At 63.7% G+C, this 14273-nt stretch overlaps 1 protein-coding gene across 1 annotated transcript; it reads left to right on the top strand.

Annotated features, from left to right (window-relative positions):
* The first annotated feature begins 7073 nt into the window (after window positions 1-7073).
* Window positions 7074-12072, top strand: SOX8 (SRY-box 8). Its single transcript, XM_027528131.1, has 3 exons — window positions 7074-7727; window positions 8987-9213; window positions 9904-12072. Exons 1-3 carry the CDS (start codon window positions 7090-7092, stop codon window positions 10641-10643), a joined length of 1605 nt encoding a protein of 534 aa, XP_027383932.1. The 5' UTR covers window positions 7074-7089; the 3' UTR covers window positions 10644-12072.
* The last annotated feature ends 2201 nt before the right edge of the window (window positions 12073-14273 follow it).

The raw sequence follows: 14273 nt of genomic DNA, 5'->3' as shown, positions 1-14273 counted from the left end.
GGCTCGCCGTTTCCTGTCCCCGCGGCTTGGGCAGTCTACCCTGCACCCCCAGAGGAGCCCAGCCCCGTGCGGCCCTGCAGGGCGGTGGGACATGAGTATTGCCAGGCAGAATGGGCAGAAAGTTACCCTCTCTGGCTGCACAGCCCTGAGGGGAAAAGAACAGACAGCTAAGCTTGTGGAATCACATTCTGAACGGGAAAAAGTCTTGGAAACCTCCAAGGTCACAGTCAGGACCCCATAGGTGAATCTGGCCCATGGGGCTGTATCAGTTACCAAACCCCACGGTAATGCCATATAACAAACAGCCTCAAAGCCACAGGTCACGGTTGGTGGGCAGTGCTCCCCAGCCAGCCTGGCACAAGCACCTTACAGCCTCGCCCACAGTGGCCTCCACGCCCACCTCCCTGCCTGGCTCCTGAAGGGACCTGCCTCCAGGACCCCTGATGTGGCCCAGACCTCGGGGTGCTGAGGGCTGGGCGGGGGAACCTGTGTCCAGGGCCAGCCGCACCTGGTCGTGCCTTCCTGTGACTCTCACCCAGTGGTGAAGCAGAGCCTGCACTTCCGGAAGGGGCGAGCAGCACTGTTGTCCCGGGCTCTCCTGCAGGACGCCCAGCAGACCTGCCCATGGGCAACGTGCCCGGAGAGCATCCAGCTTCCTGTGACGGAGTTCACAGGGAGGACACAAGACACATGGGGTGTTGTCCATGGCACACCCAGCATCCTACGGAGCAGGGTCACTCCCGCAGGTGTCGCGGGCTCCCTGCTGCCCAGAGTAATGCCAGAACTCGCCTGAGCTAGAGGCCAGAGGATGGCATCAGGATCCGCAGCTGGGAGCGCCCTCCTTGAAGGGACCCCAATGCTCCCTGGGGGAGCCCCACAGCCCCCCAGGGCAGGAGGTTGGGCGGGGACGAGCCTTCAGCTCCTGTTCACAGGCCGGCTGGGAAACCTCCAGCCACACCTCCTGGAACGCTTTGCAGGCCAAGCCTCTGCAGGGCCAACCCCGCGAGTGTCATCCGCTGTCCCAGCACCAACGCAGGTCTGGCCTGGAAGCCCTGGAAGTGTTTGCAGAACGAGCGACAAAACACATCACACTCACCCCCAATCTAAGCTCACAGACCTGCTCAGTGGCCACGGGTGCTCTCCGTTTCTTAACTACAGAGTGTTGAAAGCTGTGGAAGACTGCCTCTAACCTCTCGGGTTGATCCTCTAGTGGATGCTCAGGGGTTCCATGGTCAAGAGCCTTGGGAGTCGGTGCATCCAGGGCCCTTGGCATTCAGCTCCGCACAGCCTGAGCAGGGCCCTGTGTCCAGGGGCTTCGGAGAGGGAGCAGCGGCCCAGCCGTTAGGAGGCTGCGATCCATCTGCCCCCGGGCCCCCAGCTACCTCCTCTGATGACTGGCCGGTGCCCTGCTTATGCCTGGCCAGGGAGCCTATTCCTTCTCAAGCTGACACCAGGTGACTGGGCGGCGACCACCAGTGTGAATGGCAAAGCCGGCCCCCATCTCGCAGTCCTGGGGTCCCGGGTACAGGAGCAGGCGGCTGCTGCTCGTATCCTGCACGCGTCCCACCAAGAAGGGGGTGAGCCGGCTGCTGCCCCGCCAGGCCCGGAGGCCCCGAGGGCTCTGCCGCAGCCTGGCGCCCCAGGGGCAAGGCTCTGCCTGGCCCGCGTCTGAGCACCTCCCACCTCCCTGCGGGAGAACCGCGACCCCCAGCATCTCCCCCAGAGAACACCTTGGTTAAACCCCCTTCACCGTGCTCAGAAAGACAAACACCTGAGTGAAAATCTGTGACAGAGTGTGCTTTAACTTGCCTTGGACACTAGTGGGTCTGTGAAAACTTCCAGAGGTGTCCAGGGCCTGGCCAGCCGGAGCCCCTTACTAGGAAAGGGGATTTTCTTTGTGACGTGTCTACTTCCAGCCACGCTGGCCCGCCCTAGGCTCACCTGACACAGGCTGGTGCTGAGCAGTTGAACTTGGACAAAGTGCGTCCTCTGTCTCTCAGTCAGGTTCGACTCTGCGACCCCATGGACTGTAGCCCGCCAGGCTCCTCTGTCCGTGGGATTTCCCAGGCAAGAATACTGGAGTAGGTTGCCAGTTCCTTCTCCAGGGGATCTTCCCAACCCAGGGATCAAACCAGCATCTCCTGTGTCTCCTGCATTGGCAGGAGGATTCTTTACCCACTGAAGCACCTGGAAAGCCCAACTTGGACAAGTGAGTGAGTGAAAGTCGCTCAGTCGTGTCTGACTCTGTGACCCCACGGACTATACAGTCCACAGAACTGTCCAGGCCAGAATACTGGAGTGGGTAGCCTTTTCCGTCTCCAGGGGATCTTCCCAACCCAGGGATTGATCCCAGGTCTCCTGCATTGCAGGCAGATTCTTTATCAGCTGAGCCTCAAGGGAAGCCCAACTTGGACAAGAAGCCTCATTAAATCAGAAAGTCAAGCTTGGAGGGAAAAGCATAGCTCTTGGCAGCCTGTTTGGGCTCAGAAAGCTGTTTTTCTGAAGTCAGTTTCAACACCCTGGTCCCCCTCCTTCAGGTGGACTGAGGAAACCCCTCCAGTCCCATTGCTGGGGTCCCCAGGGTGAGGGCCCAGAATGGGGCTGGGGTCCGGAGATCCAGGAGTCCAGTGGCATGCAGAGCCCTTCTGCAGGGACAGGGAGTGGATTTACCAGCTGATGGGAGGGGCCGTCCAGAGGCAGGCAGAGCCCAATGCCTCCTCGGCGCCCAGTTACTCCGGGGAAGATGCTGCTGGCCCTGGCTGGACCCCCTGGGGCTCCCTCTACCCTGGGGACCCCACCTGAAGGCGGCTTTGGCAGCAGAATCACCCTCTTCCTGCCATCAGAGACCTAATGGCTGCGGGTGGAGCCAGCTCCAAGCCTGCTGGCTGGAGAGAGACGGATGGGCACAGCCGGAGGCTCGGGGACCTGGGGTGGGGGTGGGGGGGTGAACGCAGGCGGAGCAGAGACCGCAGCTGTCCCGACACACCTGTGCGCACATCTCACTGGGCAGACACTGGGCATGGGGGCCCATCTCCTTGGGTTGAGCATCATCCCTCCCCAAAGAAGAACGGCCACAGCACGGGGGTCCCACTGGCAGCCTGCAGGCACCCCCAGGCGCTGTGCGTTTATTCATCAGGAGGCCTTGGAGCTGGTGACAAGGTGCAGAGGGATAGCCTGGGCTGGGCCCTGTGCCTGGAGCCCGGGAGGCGCCTGTGGAGGTGCCCGCTGGATGCAGCGATTGCTCAGGGCCTGCACCTGCCATGGGCGGCCCCGAACACCCTGCCCTACGGGCAGAGACGGGAAGATCCAGGTGCGACCTTCTAGAGTCCTCCACACAGAGTGATGAGGGCCACCACTGCCCACCCCTGGGGGACACTGGTCCAACCCAGGGGCCAGTTTCCACCCAGACCAGAACTTCCACAGCAGCTGGCAACGATGCTGGGGAGGGCGGCTGAGCAAAAGGCTTGGCTCCGAGCCCCGAGGGTCTGTCACCAGGGCTGCTGGAACCCTGGGGCGCCTGTCTTCTCTCTCCGGGACCTGGTGGGCCAGGATGAGGCTGCCTCCATGGGGCCTCTGCTCAGAGCTGCCCCCTCATCTCTGGCTTGGGTGTTTGGTGTCTGCAGACCGGCCAGTAATTAAAAGTACCAATTAATCCCTGAGGTTCAGCTGGGGTTCCCAGGATGTCATGCCAACTGCCTCGGGCTGCTTGCCAAGAGGCCCAGGCCGGGGCTGCGGACACACAGAGGACACACGGCCGCTGGGGCTCAGGGGCCCACGTGGCCCGCCCCACAAGGCCAACTACAGACATGGCTTCCCTGACAGTCGGCGAGGAGAGCCAGCCAGGGGACGGGCGGGGATGGGCAGGGTACCCTTCTCTGCAGTGGCCTGGGGCCCTCAGCAGCCCGTTCAGATAGGGACTTCCCAAGCAGGTCCAGCAGCTGCGGTGGGTGGGCCGGGGGGGTCTCTACACCTGGAAGGGGTTGCCCTGCAGCTCTCTAGCCCTCTGCTGGCGGGCCTCATAGGCACAGGGGCGCCTGGCAGCCCACACCCCCTTCTCTGCAGGGCCCTGGAGCCTCTGCCAGGGGATGCTGGCCTAGAAACCTTGCTTACATCAGTGTTCCCAGGCTGATGGTCGAGGGTCAGGGTCCTGCTCCAAACCTGGCCCATCGGATCATCTCCCTGAAACAGCACAGCCCGCTCTGTAAAGGTGCAGCATGTGGACTGGGGTCGGCAGGACAGGAAGGAAGAGCTAGGAGAAGGGGGGGCCAGGAGGGGAACTGGGAGCTGCCCCCACCTCACTGTGTTCACAGACCACCAGTGCTTTTTGCTGCCCCAGGGCCTTGACACATGCTCCGTGCCCCCTCCTCACCATACTCTTTCCTCTCTGGTCAGAAGCTTCAGGCCTCAACTTGTCACCTCCTCAGAGCCGCCTTCCTGGACTACCCCGCCCACGCCCGTGCCCACCGGTGGTAAGATCTCGCAGCTTGGTGTGTTGGCCCTCCTCAGACGCCAGCACCTTCTGGGCTGGGACTGTGTGTTGCCCAGAAAGGCTGCCGCACACAGCGGGCACCTCATCGGTACAGGAACCAGCTATGGCCCTGCCTCCTCTGCAGGCTGCATCCCGGGTCCACTCAGAGACTGCCTGGAAACTCAGGAGACGAACCCAGGTCAGCACCCATGGGTGGAGCTGGAGTGCACCCGGAGAATTTTACAGCCTTCACGCCAGCCAGGGGGTTTGAGGGGCACTTCTGGGCATCAGCAGCAGGAACGAGCCGAGCCCTGGCAGGGGTCTGCTGCCCCATGGCGGGGAACGGTGGCCTGCACATACGTGACAAGCTGCCCACAGCACTGTGTCAGTCCCAGCCACTGCAGCCTGGGGATGCCCAGGGTGGTCACATGCCACACACTGTGGCCTGGATCAGGCGCTGGGCTCCTCTAGCTCAGCCTCTTTTCCTCCAGGGGTCCCATCAGTCACCGGTCTGTGTCCTAGCTGTGCGGTGCCCCTCCACAGGTCGGTGGGAGCAGGGAGAGGCCGCCCTGCCCAGTGTGCCCAATGCAGCCTGGGCTCCATTCTCCTCTTCATGGAAACACAGACCTGGTGCCCAAGGGCACACGCAGTACAGCGGGGTGGGATCCGGGCCCCAGGGCAGGTCTGTCATCCCTGCCGACATCCCCGCATCTACAGGGTGCCTGGGTCCCTATGGGCCAAAAGTCCGGCGGCTGCCCTGGGGTACCCCCCCTGACCCCGCCTTGGGCCTCTGGCTGTAGGGTGGGGCCCCAAGAGGAGGGCAGGGCCTCAGGAGGGAAGCCACCGGACGAGGGGAATGTGACTCTGCAAAGATGGGCAGGCGATGGGAGGGGAGGCACAGGGACAGGCCCCTCTGGAGGCTGGCTCTCCCTCCACCGTCGGGGCCTTCTCCAGCACCTTTAGAGCAAGGCGCCTCAGGGTGCTTTCCTGGGAGACTGGAGATCAGGGTCACTGACCCAGGGCAAGTGGGGCAGCCCGTCCCTGACCCAAAAGTGGCAGGGACTTGCCTCTGGGCCCTGGTGCCAGCGGCTCCAGATGTGAGGCTGTGGGGTCCAGGCAGCCCCTGGAGCCCACTTGGCATCTGCCTGAAACTAGGCCTTCTCCAAGGTGGAGTGTGCAGAATCTTCATTTCTAAGGGGATCACAGCCCAGGTGCTCGGGCTCTGTGGGTAGGAAGGGGGAGGGACCAGGTACTGGGGGCACCGTCTGGCTAAGGAGTGGGGTGAGGGCAAGAGGCTCTCCCTACAAGGTCAGAGGCTCAGTGGCAGCCCTCAAGTTGGTAAAAGCATCACCGACTTTCAATTTGGAGTTAACCGACCAGCCCCTTCTACTCCTTAGGCTGCACCGCTGCTAGTCAGGGAATCATGACCCGAACCAGAGGTGCGTGGTTGGGGACTGGGCACCCTTGCCTTGGGTCACTCGGGTTGGGCGGGCCACAAGTTCGGAGACAGGCGCGTTCAGAGTTGGCTGCCCAAGGGGTGCAGTCTGGCGAAGCCTGGGCGGCTGGTCCGTCGTCTCAGGGCGGGTTTGGCGAAAGAATCCGAGCCGCCCTCGGGGACCGCCGGGCCCGCGGCCAACTCGCGGGGGCGGCCTCGGGCGGGGACTCGGAGCCGCGGCCCGGCGCTTGCCTCCGGGGAAATGTCCCCTCTCCGACCCCGCGGTCCCCACCAGGGCGGCACACCCCGCCCCCTTCTCTCCTTGGCTGGCGCGCCCACCTCCTCCACTCCAGGCGCCCGGAGCGACCTCCGCCTCCGCCAGACCACCCAGGACCGCCCCGCCGGACGGCCTCGGTGCCCCCAACCCCCGGATCACGTCCGGAAGGCCCTAGGCCCCCGCGTCCGGCCACGCCATCCGCCGGGCCGCCCTAGGGACTCTGCAGCGAGGGTCAGCCCAGGCCCCGCCCAGCGCTCCCGCCCACTTTGGCTGCCGCTGCTCCCGCGGCCGCGCCCCCGCCGCACTTTCCACGCCGGGACGGGACCGGTCCTGAGGTCGCCCAGCTCCGAGCCGTGTCCCCTGAGCGCGCGTTACCTGGACGTGCGCGGCGTGCAGACTGGCGCGCGGGAGGCTCCTCCACTTCGCGCCGGCCTTGCGGGCGGGGAGCCGATCCCCGCCCTGGGCCGCAGGCTGGCGGGCAGTTGACCCCGGCGCCTCTGGGCTGTGGGCAAGACGTCGGGGCTCGACGCAGGCCTCGGGGGGAGGCTTTTGAGGGCCCGCCTCCTCGCGCAGCGGGCAGCGGGGGCTGGGGGCTGGGCCCAGGGCCGGGACGCGCCAGCAGAGGGAGCGCCGCCGAGCACCCCGGCAGGGACAGGGCGCCCCGAGCGCTCGGTGCTCCCCGCCGCTGCCCCCTTCCCCTTCCCTCCCCGTCTGGAAGGGGGGCCCACGGCGTGATGCACAGTCCGGCCTCCGATCGTCGGCTGCCGGGCGCGCCGGCCCCACGTGGTGAGGCGCCAGGCGGGGCGGGCGGGGGCGCCGCGGGAATCGCGGCGCTTTCTTTAAGGTGGGGGGAGGGGGCGGGGGGCGGCCAAGCTCCGCCCCCAGTGGCAGTGGGGTGCGTGCCGGCCAATGGGGAGCAGGACGGAGGGCGGAGCCTTGTGGCAGCCGCTTAAAGAAACTTGTTGCGGGTCGCCCCGCGGGGACCGATCTCCGGCGGCAGCGGCGGCTGTAAGCGGGCTGGGGTCGGGCCATCGCACGGCAACCTCGGGTCCCAGAGCGGCTGCAGCGCAGCGGCCATCGACCCGGTGCGCCTCCCTGGTGCGCGCTTCTCCGCGCGCGGCCCCGATGCTGGACATGAGCGAGGCCCGCGCCCAGCCGCCCTGCAGCCCGTCTGGCACTGCCAGCTCCATGTCGCACGTGGAGGACTCGGACTCGGATGCGCCGCCCTCGCCCGCCGGTTCCGAGGGTCTGGGCCGCGCGGCGGGCGCGGGGGGCGGCGGCCGGGGCGACGCGGCCGAGGCGGCGGATGAGCGCTTCCCCGCCTGCATCCGCGACGCCGTGTCGCAGGTGCTCAAGGGCTACGACTGGAGCCTGGTGCCCATGCCCGTGCGCGGCGGCGGCGGCGGCGCTCTCAAGGCCAAGCCGCATGTGAAGCGGCCCATGAACGCCTTCATGGTGTGGGCGCAGGCAGCGCGCCGCAAGCTGGCGGATCAGTACCCGCACCTGCACAACGCCGAGCTCAGCAAGACGCTGGGCAAGCTGTGGCGGTGAGTGCCTGTCCTCAGGCCGGGGGCGGGGACCGGGCCCTGGGGTGCCTGGAGCTGGGAGGTGGCGCAGCGCCCGGCCTCGGCCCTTCTCCCAGTGGCTGTTCCCAGGGCGAGTCCTAGTGGAAAAACCCGATCTGGCCAGCCGGTCGGGTGCGGGGTACAGGACAGACTGGGCAGGCAGAGGGCAGCGGGAGGAGTGTGCCCCCGAGAACACGCCTAGAGTCCAGAAACAGCCCCCTCTAGGCCATGATGGCAGGCTGAGTTAGGGGACCTCAGCTGTGAATGGCCCCAGAGCCTGGAGGCCTGTCCCTCCCAGTGGAAAGTGGCCTCTTTCTAGAAGCAGGACCCATCTCTGGAGGTGCCCTCTCCTTGGAAAGGACGCCCGAACCACCCCATTGCAGGAGTCTAGAGGCAGATGGAAGGGTGTGGTTTGCCTGATGGCATCTCCCTGCAGCTTCTCCCTCTTCTCCACCTCTGCACCCTCAGCGGGGACAGAGGGGAACGCAGGGGCTGTTCAGCGCTGGTGCCCACATTGGCATGATGAGGCTGGCCATTCTGTAGAAAGTAGCTGCCCTACGGCGGTAGTGGGCCTCAGCGACAGGACTGCTCTTCGTTCGGGGCAGCCCACCCCCACCAAATGCTCTCTACTGGGCTTGACAGTGGGAGGCTTGGGGGTCAGGGCACTGGTCCCCTTTCCTGCCCCTCACCTTGCGAGTGGGCACTCAGACCTTGTGTTTGTGTCTTCTGTGCTCCTGCCCCTGTCCAGTTAGTGCTGTGCCCCCAGACCCTGGCCCACAGGCAGTTAGAGGGGAGCTCTGGAAGGGTATGAGGGGCCAGTGTGTGTTCACAGACTCAGTGAGGACCACTGGGTCATGCCAGTGTTTCTGGAGCCCTGGGAAGCCAAACTGCCCGGAGTCTCGGCTTGGCTCCCAGGAAGCCTCCCTTTGTCCAAGTGTATGCTCAGCTGGGTCCTGGCCTCTGCACCCGCCTGCCTTAGAAAGTCCCAAAGGGAGGGAACAAACAGGCTCGGGAGGGGAAGTAAGAGGGAGAAGATGGAAACGGGAGGACCTGAGTCTTTCCTGGCTCATTCCTCCGATCTCCCCTGGCTTACTCCCGCCCAACCTCGGAGCAGGGGCGCACGGCCTGGGGCCCCCACCCCCACAGAGGTGCGGGCAGGCACACAGCTCCCCTGGACCTCCCAGGCTCACCGATGTGGTGCCGGCCGCCTGCTCATCCCACCCCTGCCCTCTGTCCCGCAGCCTGCTGAGTGAGAGTGAGAAGCGCCCCTTTGTGGAGGAGGCGGAGCGGCTGCGTGTCCAGCACAAGAAGGACCACCCCGATTACAAGTACCAGCCGCGCCGCAGGAAGAGTGTGAAGACCGGCCAGAGCGACTCGGACTCGGGCGCCGAGCTGGGCCACCACCCGGGCAGCATGTACAAGACCGACGCTGGCCTGGGGGATGCGCACCACCACAGTGACCACACAGGTGGGCTCCCGGGGCCAGCGAGCAGGTCAGGGCCCACAAGAGAACCAGGCCTTCCCTGGGTCCCCTGAGAAAGGCCTGTAGCCCCGAGAGGCAGCTATTCCGACGCCCACGGGGCCTGCTCGGCCTCCTCTGACACTGGGTGCCTCAGGGCTCATCCTGGCCCAGTGCCCTGTGACTTGGGCGTTTTCTGTCCTTCAGGAAGGCCTTTCTGCTCCCCTGGCCTTTTTACTGGTTGTGACCTCGGGTTCACTCATGCTGCTGGGCTGGTGGTCAGCAGCTCAGTTTCAGGATCAGACTGACCCGGGTGGAATCCCGGCCAGCTGAGCAGTCTCAGTCGAGCTGGCGAAAGCAATGGGCCTGGGGAGACAGGTTTGGTGTGGACCCTGTGGTTGCCATGGGTGAGGGACTGGGTGCTTCCTCTCCTCCCCCCACCCCCACCTTGGTGGTCACGACAGGGCCTCCCTGGCCCCAGGTCTTCCCCCAGAACAGTGCTTAACGGAATTTCCTTGGCTGCGGAGTGAGGTCTGGGTCTGGCTTTACTGGAATTTCTGGGAAATACATGGGAACAAAAAGCCGTTGATTCCTACCTGCGGCAGTTAGCGGGGCGGGTTTTCCTCCCGTGTGTGTGTCGCCAGCCCAGCTGCCCCCTACAGAAGGGGCATTCATCCCTGAAATGTGCTCTGTCCCCAGGGCAGACCCACGGGCCGCCCACCCCGCCCACAACCCCCAAGACTGACCTGCACCACGGGGGCAAGCAGGAGCTGAAGCTGGAAGGCCGCCGCCTGGTGGACAGTGGGCGTCAGAACATTGACTTCAGCAACGTGGACATCTCCGAGCTGAGCAGTGAGGTCATCGGGAACATGGACACCTTCGACGTCCACGAGTTTGACCAGTACCTGCCCCTCAACGGCCACTCGGCCCTGCCCGCTGAGCCTGGCCAGCCCGCGGCGGCCGGCTCCTATGGGGGCACGTCCTACTCGCATTCCGGGGCGGCCGGCATCGGGGCGTCCCCTGTATGGGCTCACAAGGGCACTCCGTCGGCCTCCGCATCGCCCACCGAGGCGGGCCCCCCACGGCCGCACATCAAGACGGAGCAGCTGAGCCCCGGGCACTACGGCGACCAGTCACATGGCTCCCCGGGCCACGCCGACTACGGCTCCTACAGCGCGCAGGCCAGCGTCACCACCGCCGCCCCCGCCGCAGCCGCCAGCTCCTTCACCAGCTCGCAGTGCGACTACACCGACCTTCAGGCACCCAGCTACTACGGCCCGTTCCCTGGCTACCCGTCAGGCCTCTACCAGTACCCCTACTTCCACTCGCCCCGCCGGCCCTACGCCTCGCCCCTGCTCGGGGGCCTGTCTGTGCCGCCCGCCCACAGCCCCCCCAGTAACTGGGAGCAGCCCGTGTACACCACCCTGACCAGACCCTGAGGGTGCGGCCGTGGGAGGGGCGCCGGCCGAGGACCTCCTCGCCCTGGTAGAGACACACAGCCTCCAGGGGCTTGGAAGGTGCAGCGAGGGCAGGAGTCGTGGCTGTGTCAAGTGCCTGCCGAGGTCCGTGAGGAGCCAGGCTGTGTGAATGAGCCCCCTCTGCTTCCAGATTCCCAGACCCCCATCCACGGACAAAGCCCTCTTTCCCTTCCCTCTCTTTTTGTGGGGACTGCGGCTTGGAAGCCCAGCCGGGCCCCTCTTCCGAGCAGGCACGGGAGCCTGGGTTTTGCCTCTCCATGGCTGCAAAGCGGCAGCCACAGCACAAAAGACAAAAGGAGGGAAGAGGCGCGGGGGCTCCGGGCCCCCTGAGCTCCGAAGGCCCGGCCAGCCTTGGTACTGAGAACGGGCAGGGCCCACGGATGACGTTCCCGTGGCCGGGAGGCGTCCGAGGGAACACCTCCTGGGACCAGCCCATTAGACTGGAGGTGTTCCTTGTAGTTAGGGTTCTTCCGAGCAAGGTTTGGCTGTGATTAACACTTCTCTCTTTTTATTTTATTATTTTTTTTAATTTTTATTTTTGAAGCTTCAATGTGTTTGATTTGTTTTGAAAGCTGTTAAAATGTATTTATGTTCTGTGTTATTTTATCTTTAATTAATGAAATAATCTGTGCAGAGAGTAGAATTTAAGACGAAACAGAAGCCGGAGAGCTGAGGGTGAGGCGTGGGCGGGGCAGAGGGTGGGGGTCCCTGCTCTGAGTGGCAGGGCCCCAGCTCCGGGTCCCCCGGAGGTGGCCGGAGCACCTAGGCAGGAGAAGGGGCTTGTCTTGTGGTTTCTCTGATCAGGTTGGGGTACCCCTGGCACGGGCATTAAGTCAAGGTTTAGGAGGCAGAGCGCCACTGAATTTCATCCCTGCACGAGGCCGTGCCAAGTGGTGGAGGCGGGGATTTCCTGGGACTCGGTGGCTCCAGAAACGCATTAATCTTGGCTCTTAGGAACCAGGCGCCACCTACAAGCTGTGAAACTAGAACCTTCTCCACTAAGCGTTTTTAGATTCTTAGTTTTAGAAAAAAAATGCCGGATTTACCTGTCCTGCTTCCGCTGTGCGCTGAGCGACGATAACCGCCTACTTCCTGGAAAATTGTGCCTTTAAAACTTTGTAAATTTAAGTACATCTGAGATGTTGCTTCTTTTTACTTTTTCTACTTTTTCCTACCTTTTTCTAGAACAAAAATTTTTTTTTTTTGCATATGTCTTCCTGGGGGTGGGGGCAGGGGGCTGCAGCAAACTGTTTTTTATGCAATCTATTTTTTGGTGTCAAGTTTGAACTTTCGCTGTCACTTACCTGCTGTGTTTCGCTCCTTTCTGACCAAGCAACGCTAACTTTTGTACAGATTGATTTGATAAAAATTAAAAAATGCTTTTTATCTACGTGGGCTGCATTTTGTGTGTTGCTTCCTGTAAGCCTGGGAGCTGTGGGTCTCCAAGACCGAGGGGGTCCCGTTTTAAAGCGGGGCTCTGTGAGGGTTAACCCCAGGCTCCCCGGGAAGGGGCCGGCTGGCTAGACCACCCTCCATCTTCCTGCGGGTGTTGGGGGGAGGCTCCTCAGGAGGAAAAATGGGTCCAGATGAGCCAGATTCGGGCGGCGGTTTCCTCCTGGGCGAATCCCAGAGCTGGTCTCTGGGTGGCTGACGGCATTTTTCGGGCGCTGGCTCGGAGCCAGGCCGGGAGCTGGATAAAAGCCGCCCCGCAGGCCCTGGGCAGGGCTGTCTGGTAAGCAGAAAGGGTTTCTAGGCAGAGACGGTTGTGGGAGCAACGACAAGCGAGGGGCCTTTCCCGCACATGCGGCTCATGCGGGGGCTTCACAAGCCCGGGGGCACCCACCTCTGAGCTGCGCAGACTCGGCTGGGTTGAGAAGGTTGAGAGGGAGATTATACTTCTCATGAGAACCGAGATACGCCAGGCAGCTGCCTCTGTAATTTTAATGGGGCAGCGCAGGCAGGGGGGCGCACACCCCGTCCCCTCGCCGGCCCAGCCGCCCACGTGGCTGCAGTCCAGGGCGCGTCCCTCGCCCCGCGCTAGGGAGCTGCGTCCAGGGCCTGCCAAGAGCAGCGTTTGGGAAGAGCTGCCCGGATTTATGAGGGTTCGTGAGGTCAGTGTGTGCCAAGCTTCCCAGGTCTGGGAAGGGGCTGCAGAAAGCCAGGCTCACGGATGCCCGCGGCCTTCACAGCCGGCTGCCTTCACGGAGCCAACCCCGCCCGGCCTGTGCCCGGCCAAGGGCTGTCCAAGTCCATATGGCCTTCCGAGCCCTCATACTGATGCCCCAAATCGAGGAAGGCCCCGGCGTCCAGCTTGCTGACAAGAGGAAAGGAGGCCTCCCTTGTGCTGCTCTGGGACGGCCCTGGTTCCCGAGAGCTGGCGGCTCTGCTGGTTTTGTCTGGACTTGGAGGGGCTCCTGTGAGTTAACTCCCCAGGGCCCGGTCTTCTCCCGCCGACTCACCCTGGGTGGGGTTCCCATGGGTTTCAGACCTCTGAGCTCCGGAGGCTCAGAGGTGAGTCCCCACCCCTGCCTGGCCTAGGGCCTGGAGATGCTGTGTCCTTGCCCCTCCAGGGGCTCCCTCCCCTTTTTGGGGGCTAGGCTGGTGGCTCACCTCCTGCCCCCGCCGGGAGCATTTTCCAACATCACAGGTTGAGCCCACAGCCAAGGGCCTTGAAGTGATGGGAATCTTTGTTTCCCCAAATGCCAGACCCCTCAGTGACACTCTCAGAAGGCATCCAGGGTGGACACCCGAGAGGTCAGGGCTGCTGGGAGGGGTCCCTGGCCTGTCCTGGTCCTCAGGCTGGAGAAGGATTTTTTTTCTTTTTTGGCCATCCCACGAGGCATCAGGATGCTAGCTCCCCCACCAGGGATGGAGCCCGAGCCCCTTGCAGTGGAAGGAAGAGTCCTAACCACTGGACCCCCAGGGAAGTCCCTGGTGAAGGGTTTTTGAGGAGAGCTTGGCTAACAATGTTCCCTCCAAGGTCGGCCTCACCCGGCCTCGCCCGGCCTCGCCCTGAGTCCAGGAGAGCCGGGCTGCAAGCTGGTTCGGAGTCCTGTTCTCGGGAGGCCTCCCACCCCAGGGCCAGCCTGGCAGAAGTTCCTCAATTTTCACTTCCTCACCCAGAAGCGAGAGCATTGCCTCTGGTGAGGGAGAAAGGGGAACTGGCCTTCACGACCCAGCCCTGCTCAGGTGAAGTAGGAAGGCCCTTCCTGGAATGACATTGGCTCTCAGAAGGGGACTTCCTGCTTGGATGGGAGCTCACAGCCCACGTGGCGTCAGCTCCCGGGCAGGCCTGGGTCCTCTGGGCAGCTGCCTGGGGAAGGCCCGAAAGCCTGCTCACCTGCAGATCTCGAGGCTTGGGCTCGGGACCCACCCAGCCTGCTGTGACTTTGGGCCACATTTAATGGGACAACAGCCTGGATGGGACATTACAGATGGAGGGTTCTGGCCTGGTGTGGAGCCACTCTCTCCTCCCCGACGTCTGGTCTGTGGCGTCAGGTGGGGCAGGGGCGGTGGGTGGACAATGTCTCCAGGTGGTGACTCAGGGCCACCCGGCACCAGGCAAGCCCTCACACCCTGTGTGGATGGCCT

Source organism: Bos indicus x Bos taurus, chromosome 25 (genome assembly GCF_003369695.1).
Source record: "Bos indicus x Bos taurus breed Angus x Brahman F1 hybrid chromosome 25, Bos_hybrid_MaternalHap_v2.0, whole genome shotgun sequence".
NCBI lineage: Eukaryota > Metazoa > Chordata > Mammalia > Artiodactyla > Bovidae > Bos > Bos indicus x Bos taurus.
Note: the sequence above shows the minus strand (reverse complement) of the source record. Positions and strands in the feature narration are given on the sequence as shown.